This window comes from Gobio gobio, assembly GCF_949357685.1.
Source record: "Gobio gobio genome assembly, chromosome: 1".
In the NCBI taxonomy this organism is placed as follows: Eukaryota; Metazoa; Chordata; class Actinopteri; order Cypriniformes; family Gobionidae; genus Gobio; species Gobio gobio.
Window position 1 is genome coordinate 47553455 of NC_137097.1, and position 27473 is coordinate 47580927.

The following is a 27473-nucleotide window of genomic DNA, read 5'->3' on the forward strand; positions in this document are numbered from 1 at the left end:
TAGGCCTAGTAGTTAGCTAGAATCAGAGGTGTCAAAAGTATTCGCATTCATTACTCAGGTAGAAGTATAGATACTGGGGTTTAAAAAGACTTCTGTAGAAGTTGAAGTATCAACTCAAGCTTTTTACTCAAGTAAAAGTGTAAAAGTAACTGGTTTCAAAACTACTTAAAGTATAAAAGTAAAAGTAATGTAAGGGGAAAAAATGCCATTAAAGGGATACTTCACCCAAAAATGAAAATTCTGTCATAATTTACTCAAATTGTTCCAAACCTGTATGAGTTTCTTTGTTCTGAAGATTGAAGAATTTTTGTAACCAAGCAGATTATATGCAACCATTGACTGCCATAGCATTTTCCCCCTACTATGGCAGTCAATGGTTGCTCTATCTGCTTGGTTACAAACATTCTTCAAAATATCTTCAGAACAAAAACTCATACAGGTTTGGAACAACTTGAGGGTGAGTAAATGATGACAGAATTTTCATTTTTGGGTGAAGTATTCCTTTAAGGACAAAAGATTAGGCCGCGCCACAGTGCATACCCCACCTCCTCAAAAAAACATTTTTCTGAAGGCCATAATGACTATAATGTTATATTAAAAAGTTAATGTTGAACATATTTAGATGCACTTGGCTACGCGTTTCAGCCGCATATATTCCCATTGAAATGAACGCATTTTAGGACAATGCAAATACATTAAAGAACCATATTGTGTACTACTGAGCATTAACGTGTTTCATGGAGTGGAAGATTTGATGACTAGTTGCCTATAAATATTGTAAAGGTGCAAAAAGTCAAAATTCAGAGGCATGTTATCAATAACCATTTTTTGAATGTGTGATCAGTGTGGCCAGATTGGGTCAACAATTTCCAGCCCAAAAACCTCACCAAATGTACATTTATATTTTTAATAGAAAATGGTTATTGATAACATGCCTGGTTAATGATTTTGATATTTTGATATTGATTATTGAATTTTGCACCTCTTACAATACTTATAGGCAACTAGTCACTCCAAGAAAAAAAACCCAAAACTTTAACTGCCAAAATAATTTGATATTATTTTATTGACATACCAATCAATGTTGATAAGTAAGTTACCATTTTATCTCCTTAAAGCATAACATTGATGATTAAAAAAAAAAATCCCAGTAAAATGGTTCAAATATGACTATATGTCAGGTAGAAACTGTCAAAACAGCAATCCCTTAGAAAAACACAAGCTTTTCAATGTCAACAGTAAGAAGCCAATTTACGTGCAAAAAGTGCCCAATATAGAGATTGGAAAAAGCTATGTAATTAACAGGCATTTCACACGTTAATGCACACACCAATGTCTAAATGCGTAATTCATTTATACTGTACAATAATCCGTCAACAAGTAAATAACAACAATGCGCTTACCTTTGTGTTGCACTTTGCTTTGACAAAACTACAGTATGTCTTTCGTGAAGTACATGGCACATGCACTTAGCGCAGTCATAACGGATTAATCGTTGATTTAAACCTCTTTCAGCATCTGTCGGGGTTGCTAGTTGCAGATGTCCTAAGTGTGTATGATGGACAGGAGTCACGGTTATATTTAAAGAGTCTTCGTGTCACAGGTGTAATTCACGTTTGAGAGTTGAGTCACTCTCCCACTCTTTACTGTAGATACAACTTACTGTGTATTTATGCCACTGGCATGGCGATCACTGGAATATACATCTATGAGTTATCGCGCTGAAAACCCGGCTAAAGTCATGAATGAGGCTGAGCACGTCTGCCTGCTGATTGCTGATTGGCTGAAAGTGCGTGCTCGTCGGCGAGAACCCGCCCTATCTGGCCAGATGGTGTGTGATTTGTGCAGGTGCAGGCGTGATTGATCGCGTACAACCCAATAGGGTGTCGGAATGGTTTATGTTTATCCTTCTCATCCAACCACAATCAAATTCACTCTGTCCGGATGGCGCGATTTATCTGGATAGTTTTTTTTTTTTATGACAAGCCGGAATGAAAACATGCCGAAATGGAATAGAAGTAACGAGGCTATTTTTAAAATGTAAGGAGTAGAAAGTACAGATAATTGCTTGAAAATGTAAGGAGTAGAAGTAAAAAGTAGGCTGAAAAATAATTACTCCAGTAAAGTATAGATACTCAAAATTTCTACTTAAGTAAGGTAACGAAGTATTTGTACTTCGTTACTTGACACCTCTGGCTAGAATAGTAGTAAGCTCACATTTTCAATTTAGAAAAATAAAAAAGTAGTTTCTGAATTATCATAAAAAATATCCATTTTGGAAATTACATAAAAACTTGCTCTCAAAACGTGTAAAAATGAATTGCGCTCTAAATAAATGAAATAAGAAGAAAAAAACCATAGTCTGGTTGCAGATTAGAAATGTAACCGCGATTGTATTGGCCACCACCACGTATATTAAAAACAAGCCCCTCCTCCTCGGAAGAAGGTGGATTACGGAAGTTCGTCCCTTAAAGCGGAAGTGAAGGCCAAGGCCCGTCAACAGGAGACGCTTGAGTCGGCTGGAGGGGAATATTCTCTCAGTCTGACAGCCAGGGATTTGACAGAAAGAGAAAAGCGCCGCACTCATATCTCAAGGTAACCGCTGGCTGGCTGGCTTTTGTATTCATATGTTTATTGGTAGGTTGTTGTTGTTAGCTGGTCGTGGTTTACAGATAGAGAGGAACTGTCAAGACTGTTAGCCGATGCTCATGACGTTCCTGAGCCGCTCCTCTGGATCTTTCCCCCGAGCGACATAATAAAGGAATAATCTCAATCTCTCTGTCATGTTCTGAATATGAATCTTACGGCAAAGTTCAGTTTAATGGAGAAGGCTTCTGTGGGTGTGTACGTGACATATACATATGTGAGTTTGATCAGCTCCACGATCAGCAGCTCTGAAGTTTGTCCATCTACAGCAGGGCTTCCTTGTCTTCATGGCTTATCGTTTGACCGTTGTGATGCAGCCGAACACGCATCTCTGTGGTGTCGCTAAGCGCCGATTGTATTGCGATTAGTAAGGTTGATAAGTTACTTCTCCAAACGTCTGTGTCTTCCATATTAACGTGTCTCTTTATCTCTTTCAAACTTTTCTGCAGTTCTGCCCGTTTTTGTTTTATCAGTGTAGCAGGTTCAGTTGAATGCTTGTGGTCAGAGCTCGTGGGAGGTGCAGATCAGAAGTGAAAGACATCGGACTTCATGAGGAAGTCATGGCCTGAGGAGGCTTGATTGACAGGTCAGCTAGATGAGTCATCCTTGAGATCTCATACCTCTTCAGATAGATGATTATTATGATTTATTGAAATATACATTTGTTTCAATAAGTCATATCACCTATCCAGACTTACATTTTGTGTGTATGTATATATGTATTATTGGGCTGTTATTGTCAATTATGAATGTTCACCTTTGATCCGGAGAGGATTTCTTGTATAACGCCTATTTACTGTCCTGTTGCACTTAGTGAACTTTTGTTCAGCATAGGCACTTGATGCCCACATGACTTGTGAAACCTGCTTTCTTTAACGCTGTTTTACAATCTCGTAATGTCATTGTCTTTGAGATATAGAATATAGGTTTGAATCCTATTTGTGGTTTGGTTGATTCTCGTGTGTGAGGAGGATCTACTTATTGCTTAACATAACATGACACAAATTAATATAAAAAGAGATGCCATTACGGTGGAAATGTATCTCGGTTACTGTGTGTCGCTTTCTTGATTTGGCTGTCACTGCAGGTGAGCAAACAGGAACAGAATATTACTTTCATCTCCTAGTTCTGCTCCAGAGAGCATAGTTGCTTTTCCCAGCATGCTTTGTAACTGCTTGAGGCATTTTAGGTCATCAAGAAGTCTGTTTTTGTCTTTCTTCCATTAAAGCAATCAGATTAAAATTTCTTTCCTCATTGGATTTAAATGGCCATTAGTATATATTGTTCTTTTAACGGATGACTTTTATGAGTGTGTTGTTGTTATTGGGGGTTTTATGAGAAACCAGGGTGTGATCAAGGTTTTTACCATTGATTGTTTGTTTTCTTCTTTCCATTTATAACTATGACTGTCAATTATATTGTTTTACACCGTGTTCGCTGGAAGCTGGCATGGTATTACATCACTAAAAAAGAAAGGGAAAAAAAGAAAAGAGGGTTTCGAAATGAATAGGGAATTTTAAAATAGTCATGTTGTAATGACTGTCATTTTTATTTTTGTTATCTTAAACCAAATTATTTTATGATGTGGAAATTGCTCTTTGTCTGTACAATCTCTAAAGAACAATTGTTAAAAATCCTTATCCCAGTATTCATGATGACCGGAAAAAAGTCTTAGAAATGGTTTCATTAATTTTTTTTGTTAACTGAAATAAAGCTGAAATAGAATAAAATATTAGGAAACTTAAAATGTCAATGAAAATTAGAAGTGTTACCTTGACAATTAACTGAAATTACTTTTAAGTTGGACTACTAAAATTACTAACATACTAAATTACTCAAATAAGTAAAAAATAAATAGAAATACAAAAACCCATAGCAAAGTTGCTCAAACTTAAGCTAAATTTAAAAAGAGAACTGAAAATATACAAATACAATCTAATTCAATATAATAAATACTATAATAGTATATAAATAATACTAAAGTAGCACTGGTCTGCTTGCCAACAACCACACCAGCTTGCCTTGTAGGGGCCGTTTACACGACACCGTTTTCAACAAAAAAAGGGAAAACTTTATCCATATTGGCGGTTATTTACACAACAACAGCGTTTTGAGGGCCTGAAAACAAAACAATTTTAAAATGGGTTTCAAAGTGCAAGTTTTTGAAAACGATACCGTTATTGTCTCCATGTAAACTACAAAAATGTGAATTTGTGAATAAACAGTGACGTCATGTGTATACATATTACGTGTTCAGTCTATAAACGGGTATCTTGTATACAAACAATATGGGATACAAATAATACTGCTGCCTTTAGGACCACCGGGACCCCAATGCGGCCTATTAATGGCCTGGATCCATAATCTCCTTCTGTTTTCAGCAAAGGCATGTGATCCCCTCGGAATATTGAACATTTTAAATCTTAACATTTTTTGGCGGTTAACAGCACAACAGCTCTGTGTCATCTCTGTTTCTACTAGATATGCCGTAAAGAGTACTGCTTTCTGCCCCCTAGTTGCGTGCGCATCTTTGTGATGTTCCACAGAAACCTGTCTATAGACGCATTCTGTTTCTTTACAAAGTGACATCGCCAACTACTGGCCTGGCATGAATAATACAGTTTTTAGTAATTTTCGTGGATTCATGGGGACAGCGAAGAACACAAAGGAGAAAACTTTTCTGTGTTTAGTACATCAGTAGCTGCATTTACATGGACCCTAATAATCTGATTGTAATTGGACTAGTAGCACAGTCGAAATGAATTGGCCAGATCTGATTAAAATTTAATTCGGATTGTAAGGAGTGTAGGCCTGTCGCGATTGGTCGATACAATCGTCTGCGTCGACGCTGTTAATTAGTCGACGTCAATATTTTTAGTCGACTGGGTAAGTTGGGTACGATATGAAATTGTATTAGTAGCTACCGGTACTTTAAAAATGACAGCACTCTAATAAGAGCAGTATTTCTTAATCTGCGTCGATGTGTGACAGCAGGAGTGAGGACGTGTGTGTGAGCTCTGCTTCCATCGTTCACTAAACAATGGAAGCAGAACAGTCAAATATATACGCGCAGCTCAGGAAAAAGAACGCAACAGAAAAGTGTGGTGCGCCTGGACGTGCTCGCGCGCGCTTCCGGACTCTGACCTGAAGCGCGCGCACGCCTTCACCCAGACAGATCGCGACGCCAGTTTCGCGGATTATTGGGTTTGAATGGTAAAAAATATGTAAAAATGCTCGTCCTGGCGAGTATTCGGGTAAACGCAGTCAGATATGTCTTTAGTTAACGTATACAGAGTTGAATGAGAAATCGGGTGTTACAATTAATTTGCTCCGTGCAGCTTTTAAAGGGTCGGACCTAATATTCTGTGTGAAGCAGGGCAGGGCAGGAACATGCAGGCCAAGTGAGTTTTTAGGGTTTTTTAACCCTAAAACAATTATAAAACAATAAATAGTAAGTTCTGTCATATTATTCAATTACTTTTACAGTTTTTTCCCATGTATCAATTCAGTTTCGGTATTAAGGCATTTTAGTCTGGTATCGTATCGAAGTCATAATTTTGGTATCGTGACAACACTATTCTATATAAAAAGTATTTGCTGATATTCTCTTTTTTTGTTATGTTGGTTTACAAATGTGTTCCTTTTCACATTTTTACTCTTTTAGTGTTACATTTTGTCAAGGGCCTGTTTACATTTATACTTTTTTTTAATAGTACACTACTGAAGGCCAACGTTGCAAGTTAAATGAAATGTTTTTAAGTAAAATTGTTGAAAATGATTGTGATAAATTAGTCGATAGATTAATTGATATAAAAATAGTCGTTAGTGTGGCAGCCCTAAAGTAGTGGTTTATTCCTTTTGTAATCCGATCGAGTGGACATGTAAACACTTGATCGGATTGAAAACTGAAACCTCTTTTCGAAAACCTCTTTCCACTCATCGTCTGTGAAGAGGAGCAGGACAACTTCCCAACAGTAGTTGTTTTGGACTCTCATCCACAGTCGACTGGTTTTGGGTGCTGGAAGGGGTGTTTTTACTGAATGGCATAATGGTCCATATGCTCGTCGTCAGCTAATTAGCACCCAAAATAGATCAATATTAAGTCTCCTTTTCAAAACAAAGAAAAGGAGGATGGTTAGTATGCAACAACAGCGGGACACTCTGTATATTCATGCAATGTGCGCATGTCAAAAGATTCAATCCAATCAGAAGCTTTTGACAAAAATGTGCACATCAACCCGATCACTTTATTCAGTGTTCATGTAAACGCTACGTTTGGATTCATCAATCGGAATGAATTTATTCAGATTGAAGCAAAAATATAGCTATTCGTGTATGTCATGTAAACTTACCTTTATTCTTTAGGTCATGGTGAAAACCAAACACATACTGGAATGTTTATCACCCCAGGTATATGTGGAAACATGTTTATTTAAATTACAAACCAACTATGTGTCTGAATAACCCACATCTGCTGAAATGAAGATGAAATGTTTGAACTGATCTTGAAGCTGCTGTGATAAATAGGAACAATTGGAGCACAAAGTACATGCCGGCACAAACAGACAGAGAGATGGGAAAAAAGGCATTGTCTGATGAAGTGCGCACAGTTTTTTTTATTGCAAAACGCATATAATAGCATCTGTTAAGTTGTATTATTAATGAATGCAGCTGTTGAGCGTGCCGGGGAGGGTGTGGGTGCGTTGTTATCTGTGTGTTTGCTCTGCAAAATTGCAACAACTTCTTAGATAGATAGGCGGACAGACCGTCTTCTCTAACACACCCTCTCAGACATTTGTTTAATGATCAGGCCGGCTTGCGCTCCCATGTTGGTGATGTATGCGATTTCCTTCCAGCTGGTCAGTTTCCTGTAAAGCACTTCCTATTTCCACACTGTTGAGATCCCTCCCTCCTCCCAGTGAACGGTGTTTGATGGGGGAGGGACGGTATTATTGCACTCCTTGTTGTTGGATTTAAGGGTTTTACCGCAAAACTGTATATTCAGCTTATGATTTTGCATGGAAAGGAAATGAGCCATAGTGATTGGAATGCTGGTGCCAGCGATTCAGGCCGACATGTACGCACAGGTCTTGGCACTCTGGCCTTACCTATAGATGACAGGAAGTGAATCAGGTGTCTCTAGTTCTGATAGGAGCAGATTAAAAAGCAATACCTGGAAATGACAGCAGTTCTCTGTGGAGTGTTTCTGTGGAATTCCATCGTTGGCGTTGACTGGTATTTGGTCATCTGGTACCTTCCGTGGTGGGTGTCTGATGTCATAAATGACATTGTAAACTCCATTTATAGATACTGCTGCAAGCTTTCATTATGATGTCTGTCCATCTGCTGATACAATGCTTCAGTCCTTCAGTAAAAATCAGTAAAGCAGAACTTATGAAAATCACATAAATATTTCATAAACATGCTCTCTGTTTCTCAACTCCCACTCAGGTGCAATTATTTCCCATATTTTGATCCTCCTTTGCCCTCATTTTGAGAATTATTCTGTTGTGTGATTTACAGCTGAGTGATATATTCGAGGTGCGATTTATAAAATTAAGGTTTTTATTTAATTTTTTAAGGCATTTATTTGGACATTAAGTAAAAACACCTAAAGTAATTACACTAGCATTAAACAAGCATTAATAAAGATGAAGGTTTTAGATAGTCACTGTTTCCACCGGAGCTGTTTTGTGTTCTATGTGCGACTCAAAAATGCTCCTCTCTACACCCAGTTATAAAAGCTGCTTTTGGTTAATGAAGATTTGATGGATGAACTCGCGGCTCAATTGGACTCTTGTCGTATCAAAATTGATGAGACTTTTCAGTTTCACTTTAGTCACTGTCGTTTTGGTTAATGGCAGTAGCGTACCGTTGGGTTTCAGTCAGGGCCTTCACTAACAATCAACACACCCCACGCCGCTGCCATAACAACACCACTCACACCGATACATACAAAATACAATCATGTACTGTATGCACTACTGTTACAAACCCCACTTTCAAAGTGTTCGTTGGGAAGGTCGCAAGCAACATAAAAGGACACGCGAGACAAAAAGGCAATTTAACTATTTATTGATACCACTGCACTCACGTGTCACCGTTTAGGCAACTGGTGAAATGAATCAAAATCAACTGACACATATACTCTTAAACAAACAAACAAACAAACAAAAACACGGACCAACAAGAATATAGGAAGAAACATGGAAAAAACAGCTAACGTTACCGGCTTGACATCACGATTCACACGAAGCTCGCGCAGCCTGTCGTCCGCAGCGGCCATAGCTCATTTCACATAGATTGCTCACAACCCGCGAAAAGTTCAAACGGCTGATGACATCAGCGGGGGGTAGCGCCGACACATCGCTGGACCTCTGGGGCGTTTTATCACTACACATCAAAGTCTGATTGGCTGATGACACACGTCAGTCAAAGTTATGATCCAATGGAAAATGGCAGCTTCAATGTAAGCCTAGCTATACTAATTGTGCTGGTCCACGGAGCTGTGATGCATTTAGACGATGACATATAGAAAATACAGCTCAGCCACACAAAAAATAACCACATTCTTTAAGGAAATATAATTGTAACGTTCTGAAATAGACAGTCATTGCATTTAGACATGTTCAGACACACATTAGTTTAATTTAATTATAAAACAAATATATATTTTTGATTTTGACAGGGCCAGCAGAGAAGGCCCTGATGGCCCTGACAGCCCACCACTGGTTAATAGTAAGAGAATAAGAATACGGGCTTGACTCCTGTTTAGGGCTGTAACGATTTGACCAAAAATAAAAACCTCGATTAATTGAACATTTTACCTCATTACAATTAATTAACGAATATTTTTCGTCTTTTTTTTTCTTTTCTTTTTTCTTTTTTTGCCCTCGTAAGGTTTTTGAGTAAGTTCCTGATAAGGTTTGTACTGTAAATATTTTCTACTATTAAAGGTGGAATTTTTTTCTTCCCGGCTTGCGCGCGCCGTCTGTGTGTGTGTGTGTGTGTGTGTGTGTGTGTGTCGGTGGCAGCGTGTATAGGCTATAAGAACGCCGATTAACTGACCTGTATATAAACTGTTTAAAACATGCAGTTACTATAGTGATTCTGGGCATCTATAAACACAGATAACTGCTCCTGCTTCTCTCTGTGTGCCTGCAAACTGCACTTGATGTGACTGACGGGGCGGAGTCACGTGAAAACCGAAATAACCGACATGGGAAAAATACGTCGGTTAGAGGTTCTGAATGTCGGTTTTGGTTATTTTTCGATTAATCGTACAGCCAGGCCCAGTATTCGTACAGACAGTATTCGAAATGCTGGATGTGCGAAAATATTCGACTAGTCGATTAATGATGATGCTGCTGCTGCTAGCCTTCTTAAATATATAGCCGTTTACATTTTTAAATAGTTACCTTTTTTTTTGCACATTTAATGTTTTGCTTTATATTTGTACAAAGGCTAACATTTAAATTACTGTCATGTTAATGTTACATTTTAAAATGAATATGTTATTTAGAAAAATATCTGGAGCAGAAAACGAAATAATTTAATTTTACCTCTGATTTCCACGCGTTAATTTTTTTTGCTCTAGTTCAGAGACTTGCCCGCTCAGAAGATATGTTTTGAAAGCCTTCACACAACTTTTTCTTATAGACTTGTTACTACAGGTTACTACAGGGACAATGGGGTAGTGTTGTCAAAAAGTACCGACCACGATACCAAGTTTAGCGAGATGATTCATATTCAGACCCTTTTGCCATACTTGTTATGTTTCTATTTCTGTGCAAAGCATGTTGAATGGCATGAGAAGATGTAGTTTGCAGAAATTTGTGTGAGAGCATTTCTAAACCTCCGTCACATGTTCTGGATTAGACTGAACCTCAAGACCTGATGCTGGCAGAGACATCTCACTCCCCACAATCACTTTTTTTGATTGCCCTCTATTTACTACTTCCATTGGCCTTTTCTTGCAGTTATATGAAATACAAGCCTTTCATCTTTCATTTAATGTTGCTTAAATGAAAATGTTTAGTTTTTTTTTGTGATAGCCCAGGCCTTAATACCTGAATATTCTCCCACAGAGGATAGAGGTCCGTCCATCCGTTTATTGACTGTCTTCTCTACCCTCCTGCTGCCCATTACTGTGTCTGCTGCAGCAGAAAGAATATCCGGCTCCGTCTTTAACAAGCTGAAATAATGACCTCAGACTGAGTAGCTGTTATTTCTTTGTTCTTTCTTTCTCTCACCTTTATTTGCTCAGTTGTTTTAGTGATCTACTTTAGCTCTACTGTCTGTATTTGGTTACAGAGAATCCATTGAACTTTCTAATAAACAAAACATAACACGGACAAAAATAAATGTTTCAAAAGTTGAAAATATGTGTTCCCCCCAGTGCCATTTTATTTATCAATCTGAAAGTATAAAAAAATGTTACGCCACAGTCCACAATTCATTTGGCCCCAAGCTGAGCTGAATGTTGGTCTTTGTGGCCCTCTGAATAACAAAAATACACAGGACCGGACCTGTTTTCAGCACCTTTTCAGTCAATGTTATTTGGGGAACTAGGTTAGTGTGTGTGACATGACATTCTGATATTTACCTCTCGTGTTTTCGTATTGATGCTTTTAACTGTAATTGCGGCACAGTGTGGGTGGAATCTGTAAAGGGAATTTTGTTGTAGTGAGTTTCATTGGAGCATTATGGGGTAGCTGGTTAATGGTTAGTGCACTGGAATGGTGTGAGCTGTTAACGACCTGTAATAATGAGTCCGTCCTTTCCATTCACTCAACTTCACAGTGTCACAGTCCAGTGTTTTATAATATTGCCAATTAAATCTGGTCATTTATGTTATTGTTGATCACCTTCTTTTCTTCTTTTTTCCTCTAGGTTTATTCATCCAATTGGGGCTATCTCTCCATCTTTTTCTCACTTTCTCTCCCAATTTTCTCTCTCTCTCTCTTTACCCTGTCCTCCCCTGAGCTCCATTGATCCTGGTTCAGGACCTCTGACATATCCAGTGAGGACCCCTCTCAGATCCGGTCAGCCCTCTTCTCTCCTGTTGTCCGGCCTGTTGGCATGGCGGGGCGAGGTGGACCAGCGCGGACCAACGGTGCCGCCCCCGTCGGGAACAAAATCTGCCAGTTTAAACTGGTCTTGCTGGGAGAATCTGCCGTGGGCAAGTCCAGCCTGGTGCTCCGTTTCGTCAAAGGCCAGTTCCACGAGTACCAGGAGAGCACTATTGGAGGTGAGCCAGAGCGTGTTTATGTCCAAACTTATTCTTTCTAGGGATGGAGAATTTCCCCCACATTTTTTAATATGACCTTAAATTACAAGAATGCACACAGACTCTTCAGCTATGGCATAAAAGATGGCAGACATGGAAAAATATTAGGGACACACAATATACAGTATCTGTACCTAATCGGTTATCGACTGTTATGGGCCTGGCCGATATGGGGTTTTGGGGGCCGATATCAATATTAAGGAGTAAAAAAAAAAGTCAGATATTGATATATCGGCCGATATTCTTTGTGTATATTATAGTACAGTACCAGTCAAAAGTTTGGACACGCTTTCCCATTGAAGCAGAATCGAGCGATCTCATATAAGCAGAAGCATATGTAAAATAATGCGACCAACAACATTAAACCGCATATAAATCAAAACAGCTGATGTTGATGGACTCGATCTACTCAATCTGTGTTTTGATCATCGTTGTGAATCAGATCTGGATATAGTCTTTGACAAAAGTATGAAACTTTCATGAAACTTGCCCACTAGGGATGGGCGATATGGACTTAAAAATGTATCCCGATATTTTCTAGTATTTATTGCGATAACAATATCAATGACGATAAATGTAGTATCATTCCCCATGTTTATGGATACAAGTGAGAGTCTCAGAAAAACAAACAATGATCTAAAGTAAAACGTACATATATATATATATATATATATATATATATATATATATATATATATATATATATATATATATATATATATATATATATATATATATATATATATATATATATATATATATATATATATATATATATATATATATATATATATATATATATATATATATATATATATATATATATATATATATATATATATATATATATATATATATATATATATATATATATATTAATATATATATATATATATATATATATATATATATATATATATATATTATTATTATTATTTTATTTTTTTATGTAAAATTCCACACCAGCCTTTTCAGAAATGGAAAAGTTGCAGATATAATTGTCTTCTGTAAAAGTGCAGGTAATGTTTAAATAGTGCAACTGTGCTGAAAAACATCACACAATACAAACAATAATAATTTTGAAATCAATGACAAGTTTTACATGTAAACCGATTCTGTATTTATTCATACACTCATGGTGCAAACAGTGGTAAAAATAGCAGACACAGCACAAGTAATTATCCCAAAAATGTCTTCAGATTACAAAAAAGTTAAAAAATAATGATTAAATGATAGAACTTCAGTAATTTGAGTTGATAAGATAATAAAACCACAAATTCTTCTACTAATAAAAATAAACTGCACAAAGGAATAATGAGCTTCTGGGTTCATGAATAGTAATCACGTTGTCAGCGCTCATTCAAACTGATTTGCTGAAATCAAAACAGGCACAGTAATAGGTGCACGCCAGCCAATGAGATTCCCGTTTGTGCATTCGTTTCTTCCTGTTCATGAAAGGCTGAATAATTCCAAATAAACGCCATTATTTTACAGGAAAATACATCAAAGGATATTGTTTACATGTAGCACGTCAATTCTGTGTGGTATAAGACTCTCTCGCTCTCTCTTTGAGTGTGTGTGAAACACTGAGCGCTCTCAGTCGCGCGCCTCACACTTGTGTTTACTGTGCGTCAAATACACTGCGCATTCATTGAGTTGAACTGAAATAGTATGCAGGGGTGCCGCTAAGGGGGGGAAAGTTAGGACGATTCTAAGGGCCCACGCACTTTTGGGGCCCCCAGAGATCGGTTTTATTAGTAGGCCTAGTAGTAATGTAATAAAAAAGTATACATTTATAATCTACCAAAGAGTCTTCCATAGGCTACTATACTTGTTGTAGCCATTAAGAAAATGTATTTAGTTTCATATTTATGTTTAAATATGATGTAATTTTTTTATTTAATCTATGTTGATTATGAAAAGTGAACAGCATGAGTAAGAAAGGACACATTATAAGATGTCGGAAGACATGGAGTGGGTCAGAAATTATTTATTATGGCAAATCAGCATCGTCAGCCGACACTGACACAGAAAACTCTAGAGTTTATTAATAAACAATTAAAATGTCTCCTCGCTATTTTTGACACATTCATAATCATTATTTTGCCGGTTCTTTGTGGCAAGCTTTATGAGTGCGCAATAGGGTAAAAGCCTATATTACGCAAGCGCTCATTTGGATATGGTTTAGAATTCTCTCAGTATATATAATTATGTAATTAAATGAATAAAAGTGCTTAGTGGACTAATAGCTTAAATGAACAACTACTTGTAGAGTATAGAAAAAACTTTAGTAGGGGACAGCCCTACTTATTTCACATATTTTCGAACCAGCATATCACAAAGGGCATTCTGGGCTGAGCGAGCAGCGCTGAGCGGAAAGAGCGAGCTCGTGTAATAGGGCAGTATTAGATTTTGGATAGCTATCTTGGTTTGTATGTTTGATGTGGAATTGGTTGCGGTAGGGGGCCCAACCTCATATTCTTTCATAGGGCCCAAAATTGCAAGCGGCGCCCCTGATAGTATGCTTTACCGATCGATTGAGACAGAGCGAATCGCTTAAGCGCTCAGTCCAAGTGCTCAGTGAGTGAAAATACATCTGTATGTACAGGTTCAGATTGCCCTCAGGTAGCCCCTCGTTTAGCTATGAACTCTTCCGCAGCTTCCGCCATAGTTGTTTTCGCTCTGCACGTGAGATGCGGATTCAGTGCCGCCGCTCCCATTGCGCAGCGCTTAGGGCACCGAGTGCTGCGGGGGGCACCACAAGAAAATTCTCTCTCCAACCCCCGTTCAGCTGTACAAATTGATGAACGCAGCCACTGCGGCCATCATAAAGTAATAACGCTTAGGGCATCCAGAGACGGACAGCGGTGGCACTATCAACTAGGCTTTATCGTTATTATCACGGGAAGACAAATTCTTATTGTGGGGAGAATTTTTACCGGTATATCGCAAACGATAAGATATCGCCCATCCCTATTACCCACATTTAAGTGTTGATAAAAAAAGAATGTATGAAGCTAGAATAAAACAGGGTCTGTTCTTTCTTTTGATATATGTTCAGATATTCATACAAGAAGATATTCTGTGGGCCATGTGAAAATGACTAAAAACGCTGGCGGTGACTGGTAAATTTCATGTTTACGTTCACTGAAGACATAACCGACTAGGTTTATGATGATACTCGACAATAATTTTTGTGTGAATATTCGTGCACTGTGAAACGCGCGGGCGCGTCTAGGATGTGTGTTGCTGTGGCGTGCGAGTACCAAACTGACAAACACTTTCTCGTCTATGTGCCCTTGAATATTTAAATTGCCATGGCGCAACTGATCAACTTCCGTGAAGATGCAGCACTGGTTCCGTCAACTGGCCCTAGTGTCTTTCACACTGGCCCCGGGCCATCGGGCAGTCCTTCTTGTCAAGCCCTGAAGAGACCTCCTTACTGAAGTGAAAGTCTTGGCTGGTTTCACTCCAGTGACCTGGGTCGCCTCGCCAGTAGCAAACAATGGAGTGCGCTCTGCTGGCAAACTACGTAATTACACCAGTTACACAAATTTTATCCCCGTTATATGTCCTGTAAAAAAAAAAAATCATATCGGTGGCATATCTGCAACATATACGCCCTTGCCGATATATCTGCGACAGGCTCATATCGGCCGATAAATCCGCAGACGAATAAATCGGTCGGGTTCTAGTTATTAGAGTTTTTTTTTTTTTTAAGTTATCGGTAGGGGTGGGCGATATACCGGTAGACCCAAATAACCAGCGGACGCTCACGTGACGTTGCTGTTCACATGCTTGTTTTTTTTTTAAAAACAAGTTATTTTAAACCATTGAAGCGCAGCTAAAGAGAATGCATGTGTATTGGATAGGGATGCACGATGTTGGATTTCTGCCGATATCGAAATGCTGATATTTTTCAATTAATTTTGGCCGATACTGTTATACAATTTTTTTTGACAGGGTCAGCGTGACTGTTTATTCAGAACTCTCAGATACAAACAAAATAAACTTGCGCTCACCGTGCTGTCAACAACTCGGTACAATAAAACTTTCTCAGCAATCTTTATCCAGCTCTCCGTCTCTCTCTGGTCCACATGCAGTCCGTCTCTCTCTCTGGCAGTGCTTGCAGACTAGAGTTTAGATACCCTGCCCGAGCCCGAACTTTCCCGGCACTATCCTCTGGGCCGGGTCTGGCCGGGCCCTTGATCGTTTGTGTTTTTTTTTTTTTATCATTACTTTATTAGCCTAATTGGGTGGGCAGAAAGCTATGCCATAATCAGAAATAATATATATTTTTAGTAGGGCTGTCAAAATAACGCGTTAATTTCGATTAATTAATCTGAGGAAAAATAACGCGTAAAAAAAAATAACGCAGATTAATCCATTCTGTATTGGACTTTGACCCTGAGCTGTAAAATGAAGGAGGGAGACGAGAACGCGCTGCTTGGATCATTGATTGGAACATTTACGTAGCCTATATAAAAAGGCCTGATGGAAGTGCTGATAAAAATAAAGTTGTCTGCAATGTCCACTATACTACCCCAGAGCGTGTCATATACACGCTATTAAAAGGGCGTATCATATGCACGCGAAAAACTGCGTAGCGTATACATTCCACGACACTGCACATTTGTACTATTGATACGCATTCTCAACAGGGAGCGCGCACTCTTAAAGGGGCCACACTATATTCCTACTTGTTACAACGTCCATGCATTCAGCAGCCCAAATGAATACCTATCTGTCATTCATGTTAATCAAACAACTACAGGTGTTAAATAAATGTATACATATTAAATAAACCTATTGTATCTGTATATTTTTTTAAGAAATGTATTATTGTTTTTGTAATTTGCTTCCTTGTTCTTTTATTTAGCCTATATTCAATTTCTCATTTTAGCCATATTGCCCACCCCTTGCCCACCTGCACATACCAGCTGATATGCATTGTAGTCTTGATTTGGGTGGTCACTCTGCATTGAAAGTTTGAAAGGGTTTTAAATCTTCTAAATCAAGTAAAATGACTCAAAATAAAGTAATTTAAGCATGCCAAATTCAACTTTAAATCAAATAAAATGTCATTTCCAAGCAGCAAAATTGTGGCCAGTGAAAATGCTGAGTGGCTAGTAACTTTGGAAAACCACTAGCCACAGTGGCTGGTGGGCAAAAAAGATAATGTCAAGCCCTGTTTGTATGTACAGTGAAAAAAAAAATCTTCTTCCTGAAGCCCTTTTTAATTTATTTCCTCAGCATATGAGGTCATATTGTTTATTGTTATGGCCAATATTTGAACAGTGAAAATAATAATAGAATTTTTGAACTTTAATGCCACTAATGCTGATTATTCATTGATTCATTTGAATTGAAATATTTAAAATACTTTCACAGCAAAAATTATGTATGCGATTTAATTTAGATTAATTAATCACGGAGTATGTAATTAATTAGATAAAAAAATGTAATCGATTGACAGCCCTAATTTTTAGCAAAGTAATACTACAACTAAGAAACAAATGTGTACAAAGTTGCACAAGTCAGGATTAATCTAAAAATGCGTGTTAAACTCGCAGCACACGCAGTGATGAAGCGCAGCATTCAGAAACGCTCCGAGACACTGAGACGCAGTCATGAGCTGCTCACGTTAACACTGCGCATTTCTTAACTAGTCGATTTCTTTTCTTAACTAGAAGTTAAAGAAAAGTAGACATTTCAAGCTTTCTATACACATATTTCTCATGTCTGTGAGGCAAGTAGCCTTCTGAGTTTTGTTTATTTATGAGATGCACTCCAGCTCATGTGCAACGCATGTGATCGCTCCCGCGCGACTTCATCTCACCCTTATAATCTGCTATTACTCTATCTGCTTGTTATTTATTAAACCCAGGCAATTGGCTGACGAAACCTTGATTAAAATTAAGATACAATTTATACAAAACGAAATTAATTTTAAAGAAGGGCTTCATACAAAACAAAACTTAATATTAAACAAAATATAATAACCACCAAAATCATTTCTGACCCACACGCATCTTTGCACTTTTCATAATCAGATGAAATTTAACAATAACATTATAATATTTAAACATAAATATTAAACAAAATACATTGTTTAATGGCTACAACAAGTAGGCCTATAGTACAGATGCATGTCATGTCTGATCGGGATTTGAGCGAGCGTTGTTTTACCTGTGAACACTTCATGAACGCACGCCTGCATAGAGCGGATTATTGAGCTGAGCATCACACCCATCCGCTTCGCTCATTACAAGCTTGTTCTCAGAACGCCCACGTATTAAAAAATGGTCGGGTTTAAATCGGGCTCATAATTACAGTTAATGTGTCAGGCTGGGCTGGGCTCGGATACAACGTGTACGGGCTCGGGTAGGGTCGGGCTTGATTTTTTTGAGCCCGATTTAAGCTCTATTGCAGACCTCGCTAAACCACGCCCTCTCCGCCAAATAATCTAATACTCATTTCAAATGTAAAGATGTCAGCCAATCACAACTGTGGCCGTTTTCACTGAAGTCTCACAGCAGACACGCCCCTTCAAACAGAGCATTCAAGCCATAGGGCTAATATCAGTATAGAAAAAAATTCTTTTTATTTCTAAATTATGACATTTTTTGATGTAAAAACCATACTAACAATATAAGTACACCTCGGGAAACATTATAAGATAATAAAAAAATCCATGCCCTGGGACCTTTAAAATGTAATTTTATTATTCCTGTGATGACAAAGCTGAATTTCCAGCATCAGCATTACTCCAGTCTTCAGTCACCTGATCCTTCAGGAATCATTCTGATATGCTGATTTGGTGCTCAAAAAACATATTAAATTGAAATCTTTGGTAACATTATACATGTCTTTACTGTCAATTGATCCATTTAATGTGTCCTTGTTGAAAAAAAGTATTAATTTCTATGTGTGTGTAAATATATTTGTGACTTTGTTGATTTTCCCTGATGATTGCAACATAGGTAATTGGTGTAGCTTTAAAGGTACAGTAGCAAAAACAGCCCAGATGATTTTAAAGAGAAACTTCTCTCAAAAACATTTGGTGCAAGAAACCTTGACTAACATGAATAATGGACTTCAGGGGGCATATGTTTTAAAACTGTTGATTATTTCTCCTGTAAAAGAGTAGCTACGGGATAATATTTTATAACACAACATACTGGTCGTAGTGACATTGTGTTAAACACACTCTGCGTATATGAGGTTGTGTGGCTTGTGTTGATGTGTGGTGAGAGGGCTGGGCTTGGTCTGAAGCAGACAAGCTGGTTCTTACTCGTTAATCACATGACTACCGCATGAGTTATACTGGAGTAATAAACATATACGCAGTTATGCATGTGCACATATCTGATCTCTTAACCAAACCGATGTGAATGCTGTATATACAGCTAGAAATGGTATTCATTTAAAAAGGTAGATTTATGTTATCCACTGAATTACATGGACAGAGAAAGGAGTTGAGCGACCAGAAGGAAAGGGAAACTGCAACAATGGGATTTCCTGAGTGTGTGTGCTTTTGTGCACCTCCATTTTTAAGTTGTCAGTGTTTTAGGGGAACTTTAAGCGAATTAGATTATGGACATTCGTGGATCAGGGCTCAGTCTCATATTTATCAAGATATTCTAGAATAAAGTCAGACATGAGGAAAGAAAAGTGCTGGGAGTGACATTTGGTACGGGCAGGATACCACATGCTTACACAAGGCTGACAATAAGGAAATTCTCAGCACTTTTTTTTTGTCCTTCGACATATTTTCCTTCAATGCCATCATCCTGTCGTCAGTGAGCAGGTCAAAGATTGCAGCACTCAGTGCTTTGGAGAAATTAATGTGAGCTACAAACATGTGACCCTGGCACCTGACTCAGCACAAAGTCCGCAGTGAAAGGGATTAGAAATATGGATGGCCTTTCTTATTCTGCACTTCCGCATGCTTCCTGTGTCTGTGTCATTTTAATGTATTCTAAAATCGAAATTTTCGGAACAATTTTTAGCTCTTTCCTGTGTAAATGTCACAGTTGTGATGTGAACCACATTTTTCTATGTGGTTTCCAAGGTGCTAGTTATTGTTAGCGTGGCTATCTCATGTCATCTGATACTTTTTATACATGTATAAACTACCAATCAAAGTTAGATTTTTGTGGAAACCAAGGGGTTTTTGTTTTGTTTTTTCAGGATTCTTTGAATACAGAAAATTCAAAAGAACAGCATTTATTTCAGCATGTATTTTATCTTTTGTAAATCTCCTTCCTGTCGCAATCAATTTAATGCATCCTTGCTGGATAAAACTATTAATTTCTTTCAACAACAAAAAAAAACTTGCTGACCCAAAACTTTTCAATAGTAGTGTATGATGTTTGAATAGTAATAGTGATGTTTGTCTTAGCTCAATTACTATTTAAAGCAAGCGTAAAACACAAATGTAATGAAACGCATTATATTAAGGGGAAATTCCTGTTCTCTTTGTGATTTACTGTCCATCCCTTCTGCTCAACTTTATAATGTTTGTCAACACCAAAGTTTTTTTTTTTTTGCTGCTGCTGTTTTTGCCTTTATTGTGGTAGAATAGTGTGTAGTAGACAGGAAGCGAAATCGGAACTAAAACTCGGTCGCCCAAAGTGGAATTGCACTGTCCATATGGCAATCGGCTCCAGCAACACCAACAAAGACCTCCCTACAAAATACAGCTCCCTAAGCATCTGTGATGAGATGCAGAACATTTAGTCGATTCTGCTCCACATAACTGTCCATAAAACGTCAAATACCTTCTGAATGGCCTGATTATGCATATTTCTTCCTCTCTACACGTCCAGCCTGAAATAGCTAAGCACTAAGGAAGTGCTAAAAGTATCATTTTGATTGAACATACTGATACACGTTGCCGTCATCTCATAATCATTTCTGTTTTTCTTTCCCTTCTAGCTGCTTTCCTTACACAGACAGTCTGCCTGGATGATACAACAGTAAAGTTTGAGATTTGGGACACGGCCGGACAGGAGCGATATCACAGCCTGGCCCCTATGTATTACAGAGGAGCCCAGGCGGCCATCGTCGTCTACGATATTACTAACACAGTGAGTGCCCATGATTATGAAATCAAAAACTTCAGAGTTGGATCAGGCGGGTGTGTAACAACTCATAATGTAAAAACTACACATAATGTAATAAGTATTGCATTATTATTGTAATAAAATGTTCATAATGTAATAATTTTCTCAAAACGTAATAAAATCTTGAGCTCATAATGTAATAACAATTTTTACATTATGAGAAAATTATTACATTATCAACTCACCAAAAACATGTAATTTGTCATTATTGTAATAGCTTTTTTTTTGTTTAAAGGTGAACTATGTAGGATTTTTGCAGTAAAATATCCAGAAACCACTAGGCCAGTGTTATATATTTTGTTCAGTTGAGTACTTAGAATATCCCAAATGTTTTCAACTATTTGTAAATCGTGAGAAATTGCTATTTTAACCAAGGAACCGGGACGTGTGAGCTATGCGTGTGAGGGAGTCGCCTGTCGATTGCGTCATATCTGCGTCACCCTCGGTTTTCGGTTTTATTCAGTGAAACACTTTACTCTCACTGCAGTGTGAACAAGTGTCATAGCAGCCGCCGAGCGAACGTCATAACGTCCTTTTCAACACACTCAGATATATCTAATACGATAAACAGAATTGCGTTACCTCATACTCATGACTGGAAAAGAGGAAGTGGCGCCGGCAACCGTGTCATAATAAAAGTCCCGCAGGCGACTATGCCATAATAACAGTCCCGCTCTTCAATCGCTCCTGCGGCCTTGCTCAGCTCCACAACACTCGCTCCTGCTCTGCTTCAGACTACAGTAATGTTAATAATCGCATCCATGAACATGATTTCTGCCCGAGTCCTATCCTGACTGTTTTCCACCGGCTGTGAGGTGAAGACCACATGTCCCAAGATTCTGCGCTCAAACGTGGCGTCATCAAACTACGCCTTTGTTTTGAACAGGCGACCTCTAGTGGACGGAAAAGTCACATAGTGTAGCTTTAATAATAAACAAAAATATTAGTATTCCCTTACAGCACATTTTTAAAAACATCTAAAGCCAGTCTTAAACTACCTGTGAAATGCAACATTTAAATATTCATGTTATTATTAAATGTTTATTAAACATAAATTTACTACGCATTGGTATTCCTTTAGAGTACATTTAAAAAATCTAAGTCTTAACCTGCCTACAAAATCCAGCAGATTACTGATACTGCTACTATTATTATTACTACTACTACTCCTACTATTACTATTACTACTGCTACTTCTAGTATATATATGGTATGTGTACTAGTTAAATGATAAACAGTGTTAAATACCAACACTGTTAAAATGTTGTAGTGTGTGTGTGCGTGCTAGTGTACAGGTATATGTGGTTTATGAGGACACAAATGTGTATAATGACATAGGTATTACAACTTAATCATGGTTTATGAGGACACTTCCGCTGTCCTTGTAAATCAAATGGCTTAAAACAACTAGGGCTGTCCCAGAATATTCGAATATTCGTTCGGTGGGTTGGTATTCGATTTTAAATTTTGGGATTCGGATTTTGGGGAAATGGAATAATAGAATCAAAAGGTATTAGCCTTTTTAGTCGTTAGCGGCCGTGAACGAATGACAGTGCGGCCGTGCGCATTTTAGTTTCGGTTTTGAATTAGCGCCAATTCGTGGGCGGCTTGCTTGAATGGTGGGTTCATTAGCCTATTATTCTTAATGAAAAACACAACAACAAAACAGTACAATGACAAACTCCCTTAAATAGGCACTTTTACATTTCGCTTTGAAATCAAGTCTTCATCTTGTCATTCAGCTTCTCACTCTCGTGATGAATGAAATCTGACTCTCGTTCGGCTCACGCTGCACATTCAGTTTTTTAATTGTAGTTAATCTGTTCTTTAACTGATCTAAATTATTTTTACTAATAAAATAATGGTGGGCAAGTAATGTAACCGGTGTTATGCCTTAACGCGGTAACACCGACTTTCACAGCAAGCCTAATATTAATATCCCGTAGAAGATATGGTTTGTACAGTATAAAAATCACTACAACCATGAAGAGTCCCCGTGAACCGAATTTTCAAGAATGTGTGTGCGTGCGCGAGTGTGTTGAAAAATATAGTTTTGCTTTATGCTTTATGTTTAATAAACCTGTAATAATAATAATCACATGAATATTTAAATTCTGCATTTCACAGGTAGTTTAAGACTGGCTTTAGATTTTTAAAAATGTACAGTAAGGGAATACTAATATTTTTATGTTTTAAAAGCTATTACAATAATGAAAAATTACATGTTTTTGGTGAGTTTATAATGTAATACATTTCTCTTAACGTAAAAATAATTACATTATGACCTCAATATTTTATTACGTTTTTAAAAAAATTATTACATTTATGAACATTTTATTACAATAACAATGTAATGCTGATTACATGATCATGTGCAGTTTTTACATTATGTGCAGTTATTACATTATGAGTTGCTACAAGACGTCTTGTACAGCCAATCATTCACCAGCTGAGAGTTGCATGGCAACTCAGCTGCAATGTGACTTTGCCAGTTGCACATTGGCTGTAATAAAGGCTGACATCACAGCGTTGTGCTCAGCAGAAGGGTAAGTTCTGTTCTGAATAATAAGGTTTCACCTGACTGACTGCTGGGGTTAATTATTATTCTGTAGGATACAATCAGACCTTTGCTCAAAGTCACGCAACAGTCACAGTGGTGATGCAATACCTGTTGGCAACCTTAAGCTGAAGTATGTAGTGTATATATGGCTTTTTGTTGTTGTTTTAAGTGTTCTTCTTTGTTTTTCTTTTTTTTTTTTTTACATGCAAATGTGTGTGTTCTTAGTAAATAAATAGAGATATCAGTTAATTATAAATTTGGCTAATTTGGCAAAGCTGAATTTTCTGCATCACTACTACAGTCTTTAGTGTCACATGATCATTCAAAATTCATTCTAATATGCTGATTTGCTTTTCAAGAAACATTCCATATTGTTAATGTTGAAATCTAAATTTAAACTATTAAAGTGGTCCTGCTTCATATTTTTGTTCATTATACTTTTTTTCCACGATTCTTAAATGAATAGAACGTTCAAAAGAAACGCATGTATTTGAAAAGGGAAACCTTTGAAACATTATACATTTGTTTACTGTCAGTTTTAATCAATTTAATGTATCCTTGCTGAATAAAAGTATTAATTTTCTTTAAAAATACTGGCCCCAAACCATATATATTTATACATTCCCAACATGCTTTGCATTGAGACGATAAGTTACAAGTTTGTGTCAGGGGCTCGGTTAAATACGTTTAAATGATTAATTGCACTAAATTAACACATTGACATCCCTACATATAACCTGTGATTCTATTGGTGCTCAGATCCATTTCAACAAGTTCAAGAAACATAACAGTTCATTTTAGAGGCTTCTGTTGATCTACATTTGACTGGTTCTTTACTTTTCATTCATTAGATTTTTTTTCTCTTTGTTTAACAATTACTCCTCTACTGTTTTTTTTCTCTCTCCCTCTCTCCCTCTCTCTCTCTCTCTCTCTCTCTCTCTCTCTTAGGACACATTCACTAGAGCAAAGAACTGGGTGAAGGAGTTGCAGCGTCAGGCGAGTCCAAATATTGTCATTGCTCTGGCTGGCAACAAGGCAGACCTGGCCAACAAGAGAGCCGTTGACTTCCAGGTACGTTTACATGAACGCAAAACCACCTCAGTAACTCTGCTTGCAAATGTTTGTAACACATCTGCATGCTTTTCTTTAGGAGGCGCAGGCGTACGCAGACGACAACAGCCTACTCTTCATGGAAACATCTGCAAAGACCGCCATGAACGTGAACGAGATCTTCATGGCTATCGGTACGATCTCATCTCAGAGCAAAACACAGCAACATGACACCAGTTTCACCTGCTGCAAAGACGCTCCTCTAGACACCACACCTAATCATTCAAATACTGCTGTTGATTTAATTCAGTTCAAAGCAACCTAGTTTGTTTATGAAGAAATGTTTTATATTTTTCTTCTCAAATTCTGTAGCCAAGAAGCTTCCGAAGAATGAACCGCAGGGTGGGGCAGGGAGTGGCGGACGGGCCAGAGGAGGGGTCGACTTACAGGAGACCGCACCACAGGGCAGAAGCGGCCAGTGCTGTGGAGGCGGCAACTAACTATTGGACCAATCAGCTGGCAGATGCACCCAAGGACTGATACAGACACACAAACACAGTATGAATCCATAGTGTGAGATCCATTCACTTATGACCCAGCTCTAAACTATGGCCAATTAGAGCTTCAGAACTGGAAACAGGCCATCGATACCCTTGTAAATCAAGACGTTAATGTTTCGACCATTTATCCCTCCCATGAACAGCACATGCAAACATTCAGATACACACACACACATACACACACACACACACACACAGAGAGAGAAGCTACGACATCTCTGCCATCTATGAGTTATTTGATTTGTCTTATATAGTTTTGACAAAACAAAAAGGAGACAAATATGATCAGATCTAACCAATCGCACTTAAAACGAAAAAAAAAGATTCCAGACTGCTGTTGGTGGAAAAACAAGTTGTCTCTCCCTTGTATTTCCTTATACTCTCATTTGCTCATTTGTATAAAAAAAAAAAAAAAAAGCTAGTGTCGACGCCACTATTTAAACGTGCTCTCCCTTTTGGTGGATGCATACTGCCAGTATTGAGTTACATCTCGTCTTTCTCCTGCTCTCCTTGATCACATCCCTCCTTTGTCGGAGAGAGGAAGGATTGGAGAATGAGAAAACAGGCTATTTTCCATCTATGTCAGGCTGTTCTGTAGATCCTGTATTATTTCTATTGTATTAGTCTCTCAGACGTCCACTACTCCAGCACAAATGAAACCAGTATATGATTTGATAGGCTAGACGACTTTTCTAATCATTTACATATATCTACTTGTATATCTAAATGCATTAACAGGTGGTATAACTCCAATGTGTTTTTTTCCCCCCTTTGCATTAATGAAATGTTTTTTGAAATCATTCAGACTTGGAGAAAATGCATATGAATTACACAAGGCAAAATCAGCCTCCTCTGACCAAAATCACAAATATTTACGAGGGGAAAAAAAAGATAATGTTGCTGTTCCTGTACTCTTGTTTTTTTCCCTTTATTTTCCTGTGAATATGACCCCAATCATTAGCGATTTCAATTCACCTTTGTAAGAATTTACTTGTTTTTGTACTTAAGGTCTCTTAGAGTGCACTGGGTATTTCTTTGTCCTCTGACAACATGTCATTTTCTGTCAATATTGTTCCCTCCTGTTTTATGTCGAAGGACGTCTATTTCGACCGGCATTTTCAGCATCACTTGTGACCTAGCACAACACATGTGAACAGTGACCCAGATGTCTCAAGCAAGGTCTGAGGAACGAGGGACGTAATGGAAAAACACAAACCTAGTAGAACTTGTAATTTTACCAATAAAGGAGGGGAAGGTATACATTCTGTCTGTAGTGTTGTTATTTCTAAACGTAGGTGGTGATTTGGAGTCGTTTTCTTATTCCTGCCCTAAATAGGATTGAGAACAGAGAACTGGTCCTCAATTATTCACCATTATTAAATTAATTTAAAAGGTGCTCTACGGTTTCATTAACGATTCTCAAATATGCATTCTTTTACTGCTGTGGAGGGAGCATCAAGGGTAAAGGTGTACTTGGTATTTATCTTGTGCTGGCAGTCTTTTTGAACTTGACACCAAGTGCAGTAGTTTTGAGTTACTGATGCTATTGTAGAAAGTCACTATTCACAATCAATCATGGTCAAGTGAATGAAAGTGTCTAATACAGGGTGGTTGCTGAGATTAGGCAAATAATATTTAATCATGTGCTCCTAACATGGCAGCTACCCTAAGAGGACCCTCTCCATGTACAATTTATACATAAGTTTCAAAATGACTACGCATTTTTTTAGGAGTACAACTTTTTTTAAAGGAGAGCAAAAAAATACTGTGCACCTTTAAGGCTCATCATGACACTTAAATTTGTATGTTTCTGGCTGGTAGACACATTATGAGTTTTCATTTTATCAATGATATTTTGGTTAATTAACCTACATTTTGTTTGTAAGTCCTAGAGCAGTAAATGCATACTTGAACCGGAATGTTTTCATACGACTACTATCCCTAGTCCCAAATGTAAATTTATTTACCTTTTGTTATTTTTCTAAAAAGTCAGTCAGCTAATGAATTATCCACATTAGAGTAGTTTTGAAGCATTTTAAAATACGTTTTTCTACTAAAATAGTACTAAATGTTTAATAAGCTTATTTTCTCCACTTTATAAGTGATATAGTACAATAATAAGTAGCTCAAGTGTTTAATGCCCCCCAGTGGAAAGTATTGCATCGTTTTATTCTGTAGTACTGTTTGTAATACTACATCTCCCAGCATCCTCACATGTTGCGCACGCGCAGTGCAGTGGT

At 37.7% G+C, this 27473-nt stretch overlaps 1 protein-coding gene across 2 annotated transcripts; it reads left to right on the top strand.

Moving 5' to 3' along the window:
- Positions 1 to 2466: 2466 nt before the first annotated feature.
- rab5c (RAB5C, member RAS oncogene family) lies at positions 2467 to 26491 on the top strand. Of its 2 annotated transcripts, XR_013817615.1 has the most exons (7): positions 2471 to 2595; positions 11539 to 11896; positions 20876 to 21027; positions 24572 to 24694; positions 24774 to 24867; positions 25046 to 25231; positions 26329 to 26491. XR_013817615.1 is itself a non-coding variant. In XM_079831026.1 (6 exons), exons 2-6 carry the CDS (start codon positions 11728 to 11730, stop codon positions 25171 to 25173), a joined length of 666 nt encoding a protein of 221 aa, XP_079687152.1. In that variant the 5' UTR covers positions 2467 to 2595; positions 11539 to 11727; the 3' UTR covers positions 25174 to 26491. The 2 variants fall into 2 exon arrangements, 1 of the variants encoding a protein (XP_079687152.1); XM_079831026.1 differs by having other exon boundaries at positions 2467 to 2595; positions 25046 to 26491.
- Positions 26492 to 27473: the final 982 nt, after the last annotated feature.